At 32.0% G+C, this 7220-nt stretch overlaps 1 protein-coding gene across 1 annotated transcript; it reads right to left on the bottom strand.

Moving 5' to 3' along the window:
• Positions 1-289: 289 nt before the first annotated feature.
• Positions 290-5555, bottom strand: LOC107920098 (protein IQ-DOMAIN 31). The gene is made up of 8 exons (XM_016849618.2): positions 5323-5555; positions 5207-5248; positions 4573-4713; positions 4200-4490; positions 3199-3399; positions 2792-2872; positions 859-1822; positions 290-578 (listed from the first exon to the last, which is right to left on the bottom strand). The coding sequence occupies exons 3-8, from the start codon at positions 4660-4662 to the stop codon at positions 547-549; spliced, it is 1659 nt and encodes a 552-aa protein (XP_016705107.1). The 5' UTR covers positions 4663-4713; positions 5207-5248; positions 5323-5555; the 3' UTR covers positions 290-546.
• Between the last annotated feature and the right edge of the window lie 1665 nt (positions 5556-7220).

Genomic DNA, 7220 nt, shown 5'->3' with positions numbered 1-7220 from the left:
GATAAACAAAAGTCAATTTTTGTAATGGCACCATGCCTAAGACTTGGTTTGAAGCAAAATTCGAGCTTTTCCTCTTCTAGTCAGAGCTGAGATGGAGCAAAAATCGATTGATAGTTGAGAAAGGATTGGCTTCAAAAATGATGTTTCAATCAAAATTGAGGTTTGGTGATGAGATTTAGTCTCTCCACCTAGGTGAGAGAATACAACTAGGGTTAGCCAGATTCAGATCAGCATACTCTATTCCTATGATATTAAATGATAGAAAAGAGTGAGTAGGAGATCCAAAGAATTTTACGTACAAACACCAACGAACCAAATAAACCAAATAACCAACTGTAACATCTACAAATATTTACCCGTCTACACTCCTGAAAGTGCCAAGGAAACTTAAAAAGATACACCAAGTAACAAAAGATTAGATGATTCACTCTCCTGCTTCTACAACCAAACATCAGAAGTTTACAAACACATAAGGGAAGTTTTGTTAAGTCGCATCTGTGCACAAGCTCCATGGAAACTTCATCGAAACAATTCCTCGTGCAAGAATTACCTCCTCCACTCAGCTCTGACCACCTTATCTGAAATTGTCAAGTCAACAATAAGGGATGGTCATCATGCAGAAGCAGCATACAGGGAGAGCATAGAACTACCACATAAAAGCATGTTTAACTACACATGTAGACATGACTTTATACAACAGAGGGTGCCAGTTTCCATGTCCTACTTCAAGAATGGGGAAAAACTAAGCAGCATATCCATGGGTAATACTCATTTAGCAAAACAAAAACACAAACAGAAGGGCATAAAACATTATTACACTAGTAACCAAATGAGGCATCAATGTAAAGTGGTGCTTACCATTAGCATCTTTAGAGGATGATTGAGATTTGTCACTGATGTTAGCACCTTTTCCAGCTACTCGAACCCGTCTTTGACCATGTGGGGACTGTGAACTTGTATTACTATTGGTTGAAGATGGCAGAGAATATCGCCTGTTTAACCCATTTTTCTCAACAGCCTCGGGGGTAAACATTGGGGAGCCTTGACCCCTAAGTCTAGCTTTTGCAGATGCAGTTGGTGCCATATAACTGGGAACTTTTGGCATGTGATTCAACCCATTTGCCTGATTATCAATTTTTGCAGGGAAAGAAGCTCTTCTTTGGTTTGTGTTTGAGCTCTCATCACCAACCTGCTCATCTTTAGAGCTTAACTCCCCTGTTAATGGCATGTCCTCAAGTTTACCATTGTTTTCAGTAGATGGCAAATCAACTGCAGGACAGACATTAGGCTCACCAAGAGAAGGATCTTCTGAGGACATTTTCATATCTGCCTCAAGAATTGACAGTTCTGATAGTGTTGCAGCCACATCTCTTATCTTCTCAGCAGATTCCTGTTCTGAAAAATCAGGGTCATTAGAATTAGAAGTTTTTTTCAGAGTCTTCTTTGTTTTCTCATTAAAAACCTCGGACTTATCAGAAACCTCCTTTGAAGAGTCAGAAAGCTTTCGTAAACTGCGCTTAACCCTCTCAAGCTCATTTTGTGGATGCTTCCGAACTGAATCTGCTGCTGAGTTGCCAGAAACTCTCCTCAGACCTCGTTTGTTTTTTTCATGCTCCAAGGTAGAATGACTAGATCCATTAACAACTTTTGCATTGGACAGTTTCAGAATACTTCGTTTTGTTTTTCCACTCCTAACTGGTTTTAAAGGGGATAGCCAAAAATGTGACATTGTCCATCGTTGAAGCCACTGCCAGGATGAGTTAGGCTCCTCTGGAACATATTGAAGTTGTAGAGGTAATACAGAAGGTGACGAGGCCAAAAGCTGAAATGATGAAAATGCATAGTCACATACAGATTGGAACAACAGTGAATAAAACCATAGCAGAACTGGCATAAGTCAAGACACCATGATTCTTGGCATCCACAACAGGCCAGCAGCTAGGAACAGGAAGCAGTGGCATACATCAAAAACAGTAATCACTAACAAAGTTCATCCATATTAAAGAAAAAGAGGTAAGGAACAGAACTACATCTTCCATGCAAAAGTTTTTTTACTAGTCAAGCTAGAGTTCTAAAGTCTAAGTACTTTGCATAACAAGATTTATTTCTGTTTTTATTTGTTTGTCATTTCATGAGGTTCGACGGAAAGGAAATGCCACTTGTGGGAGCCCAAATAATTGAAGGCATTTTCTAAGATTTAAATCCACTGAGAGGAATATATTAAGTAAGCATTATCAAGAATTAACAGTAGGAAAAAAAGCAGATAGATAAACAAGCTTAAAAAATAGTTGATCATTTTGATACAACAAGAAGAGATCTATAAACAACTGATATATTTGCATTTGCAATTCTCAGGTGAGATACAGGACTCAGGCATGGAGGCTCTTGAGATAAAGATGGAGCATACAGATATTTAGACCTGACTTGTGAGTTTAACTACAAAAGATGCCTCTATCGTACTGATATTATAAACATTAATCACCAAAGAGGAAAAAAATACTGAAGATAACAAAGAGTAAGAATATGAGCAATAGAAAATTATAACTTTAAAGTAAAAGGAACAATTCAAAAGATCAAGGTGCACAAGCTCAAGTTTGAAGCACAAAAGAAACAGGAACAATTATATGCTAAGAAAATATGCATTAGACAACTAATGTGGCGACAAAAGCGGGAACTTAGGAGTGTGAAAAACGCCCTAAAGGCTAAATATCATGGGCTTTCTATCAGCACAGAAGTTCTCATTTTAACCAGTAAGAAGAATCCAATAGTATTATGAGAAAGCAAACCATACCTTCTGAACAAACACATTATTTGATAAATTCTTCACCTTAGAAGATGTGCTCACTCCAATAGAATCTGAGCTTTTAGAACCCTGCTTAAATAAAGAAGTAAAAAGTACCCAGCTTAGAAGCATGTTATGTGCAATTAGCTACTCAAAATGCCACATAATGAAACAAAAGGGAGGTATACTTTGATTTTCAGATAAGAACCTGAAATAAAATAATCCTTTATTATTTTTGAGTGGTTATGATATCAGTGCCATGTTAATATCAATATAATCAAAAAAAATACCTTTATTCTCATAGACCTTATACATAAACAACAAACTCAACTAGAGCATACAACTGGTGTCTACAGTTATTGTCAGGATAGCAAGAAACAACAAGCCATTATCCACTGATCAGTAATCAAAATCACCTGAAGCAGTCTTAGATGTTTTTCCTGTATTTCCATGGCAATATCTGAACATCTGACCTTTTGACCACGAGCTAGTGCTTGCAACTTAACAATTCCCCATGTACAGCATAAAGTAGCAACAGCTTGTCTTCTAACCAAGTGACCACGAATAACTGCTTGCAGCCTTATAATGCCCTTGAGGGTTCGAAATGCCCTGCGAGCCTTCCAACACATAATATTGTCATCAATAAAACTATGTGATTTTAGAGAGGATAATAATCCTAGTATAAGGGCGTGTAAAAGTTGACAGCAGATTCACTACTTCTATCAAACTTTATGCAAACCTATACCAACCAAATTTGCATTTAAAATTTATACAAATACTATAAATCAGTAGGTTGTCAAATATTTAAGATCCAAATATCTCTAAACAAGCAGATGCTTGTACAAAACTGATACATGTGTTAACCTGGGAAACTTAGTAAAATGAGTAGCAGACTACCCAAGTTACTATAAATAGTAATCCAGGCCCCTAAGAAATTTTCATTCATATGCATTCCCTATGCTTGTTTCTGTCAACAGCAAGGGGAAAAATATACATACAAACAATAAGAAGCATGAAGTAAATATAAAACATAGAGGCAGCCAGCCAATTGTAGAGTCTGACTTATACAAGCAGTTAAACCAATAAGTGGTTCAATGTTCTACCTCCCAATAAAACGAAAGATCTAGATCATACCATGAAAGAAGTATGAATCTATCACATGTCACCCAATCCTCACATATCCTTAACTTTAAGTAAAATCAATCATCATCAACAACATAACGCAAGATGCAGAGTGCAAGGTTCCAATATTAGAAAAATAAGCAGAACAGTGACAGTGTATTCAAGTTACTGCAAATAACAGTCAGCAGAGTTTTCACACAACTGAATGAAGACTACAGCAGTAAAATGCTTACAAGTTTCATCACTATGCATAACCTTTAAGTATAAAAGTAACTTTTAAAGGGAGAGTAGCTACCAGATAACCTCTGAAAGCAGCCTGTACCATCACAGCAGCTGGGTCAAGCCTAATCCTATCAGGATTTTCTGGGTTACCAAAATTACCAGTTGTGGCACCATTTCCATCCACTTTTGGAGATGGAATATTTGCCCCATCATTCGGCAATTGCGCAGGTATACCCTTCTCAGAGTCCACCACATTCCTAGCGCTATTCACTAGAATAGGTGCTGAAATTGATGGAGGATCCACTGATAGGTCAGACACAGTCACCTTGGAAGAAACCAAAACCTCACCTTTATTTGCAGATTTCTGAACATAATAATCAACAAAATTAGAAAATGCAACATTTCAAGTGCTATTTAATATTTGAAGATAATTAGTACTTCCTCACCAGCTTCTCTTTTTCTTTTGAGAAACTGGACTTTGAAGATTTCTTCCCAAGAAGTAAGGTCTTGATCCATTTTGCTGGAGATTTTCCCATCTCCGTTAAACCCAAAAATAATTAAAATTCCAAGTTTCTAAATCTGGAAATCTGCGAAAGTCATACGCAACCAAAACGTCGATATTTAGCATGTTAGCATTAAACTGTTTTTTTTTTTTTTAAAGTAGCATTTTAAAAACAACCAAACGTTCTCAATATCCTAATACAGCTTGCAATTAATGGCAGTCAAAATGTTACTACACTACATAATCAATAGCTTGTTAGTTATAATAAGTTACCGTAAAAGACCAAAAAATAATTCAACAATAAAAAAAACACAAATTGATATTAAACTGGATAGCGACTGAAACTATAGAAGCTAGACAAGCAAACTAAAATAAAGAAAGTTTGAAATTTTACTTTCAGTTTTCAGATTTTCTTCACAATCTCAACGGTAAAAAAGTAAAAGATACACAGCCAAAATCCACATCTACTTCAATAAATGAAAACTAATACAACTAAATCAAGAAGAAAAGAAGTAAAAGCAAGCGTGTCGGCAGAACTGGAAAAAGGTGAAAGAGACGAGAGGATCAAAAACTTTTACCTGAAAAATGCAGCAAATTTGAAGTCCTTGTTCGCCACTAAGCTGCCATTAACGGAAGAAAAAAAAGGAACAGTTAAACAGTGAGCATTCAGAGATCTGAAGAACGAATTTCGTACCGTGAAGGATTCCTCGAACAAGAGATTCTCGTGCAGTTTTTTTTTTTTTTTTGGAGTGAATTTAAAACTAAATAAAAGCTAAGAAAGATATGAAAACGGCCTGCAGAATTAAATGTGTAAAATGAATCACAAGAGAAGTAGGTGTGTAAGTATAATTAGGGTTAGTGACATCAATGGAGCGGGGGAGAGGTATCTGTATCTTATTTTTTATGCATTCGACGTTAGGGCAAAGAAGGTAAGATTATTTTTATTATTTAAATTACGAGGTGGAATGTTATTGGTTTATTTGATTAGAAGATAATATTTTTGGTACTTGGTTGTCCAGAGGCAAGATTATCTAAAATAATATTTCATTAAATTCTTATTATATTTTTAGTCACATTTTTTATAAAATTATGATATGTTATTTTTATAACTAAATATATGATGTTTAAATAAATTTATATTTTATAATTAAAATAATTCATAAAAAATATTTGTATCACCATATAATTTATAAATCATAATTATAAGGATAAATTAATCGAGTTTGAACAAACGGACATTTATTCATATTCGTTTGTCTATTTTTAAATTTTTTCGTATTCGTTAAGAATTTTAAAATAAATTTAATGTTTGTTTTTTTTAAAATTATGTGTATTTATGTTCGTTTATTTAAGTTAAATGAACATTAAACAAACATATTCATAAACATATAATTGAACATGTTCATGAATAATAAGAAAACAAAAACAATAAATATATATATTATTTTTAGATATAAAATAGTCAGATATAAATATTAATAATTATATTATAAAAAAAGTATACAAACCATAATATTTTATTGATATATACTAATGAAACAATAAACAAGTTTAAATAATTTATTAAATAAGTTTTAAACAAACATAAATGAGCTTATTCATTAACATAAATGAACTGATCAAAATTTTTTTGTTCTAAACAAGCTTCAAAATCTTGTTCATGTTCGTTTATCTAGCTTAACTAGTTTTTAATATCACGTACATTGCACGTAAATATATGCATTTATATTTTTATTATTTAATAAAATATTTTTATTTCGTGAGCATTATTAAAAATAAATAATATTTATAAATAGAATACTTTCAAATTGTAATTCATACTATTGAAAGTGTATTTGTAGAATATTTAAAAGAGGGCATATTGTATATTTACACATTTGCTTCTTCAATCTTAATTTTTTTAATTAATGAATAATTTGTTTCCCTATTTTATGTTTAGAATTTTATTTACATTAAAACTCAATTTTAAATTAATCTTTTTCAAATTGAATCATCCTACTTAAATTCTGAATTTAATTATTAAATTATAATTTAAGCTTAATTTATTTCAACATTCTTTTAATACTTAAATTATGAAGTTCATTATTAAATCTAAATTTTAAATTATAAAGTTAACTATTAAATCTAAATTATTGAATTATAAGTTAAGCTTTATGTCAACATTGTTTCTCTAATAGCAATATAAGAAGTCTACAACAATTCAAATTTGTTATCAACATTAATCAACAATGATTTTTTTTCATGTAATAGTAAAAGTTTTTTCATTGTGAAAGTTATTTTGAAATTTTGTCACTTTATCATTGAACAAAAATCAAAATCAAACGTAAAATCAATGTTTATAACTAAAAAACAGGATCAACTTAACATTGAATTGATACATAAAACTATTACAGAAATTTGGAACAAATTGAAATTATATTACAATATTAAAGTAAAAAATAACAAAATTAAATAAAACAACATGCAACTATATAATAATTTAAGATAAATATGAAAGATATTTACACTAAACTAATAAACATATTTAATAAATAATGATTAAAAAAATAAATGTTCAAATCTAACTTCCTTTTCAAAACAAACCTACAAAAC

The sequence above is a fragment of the Gossypium hirsutum genome, chromosome D13 (genome assembly GCF_007990345.1).
Source record: "Gossypium hirsutum isolate 1008001.06 chromosome D13, Gossypium_hirsutum_v2.1, whole genome shotgun sequence".
Lineage (NCBI taxonomy): Eukaryota > Viridiplantae > Streptophyta > Magnoliopsida > Malvales > Malvaceae > Gossypium > Gossypium hirsutum.
This window is presented reverse-complemented; position numbering and strand designations above follow the sequence as displayed.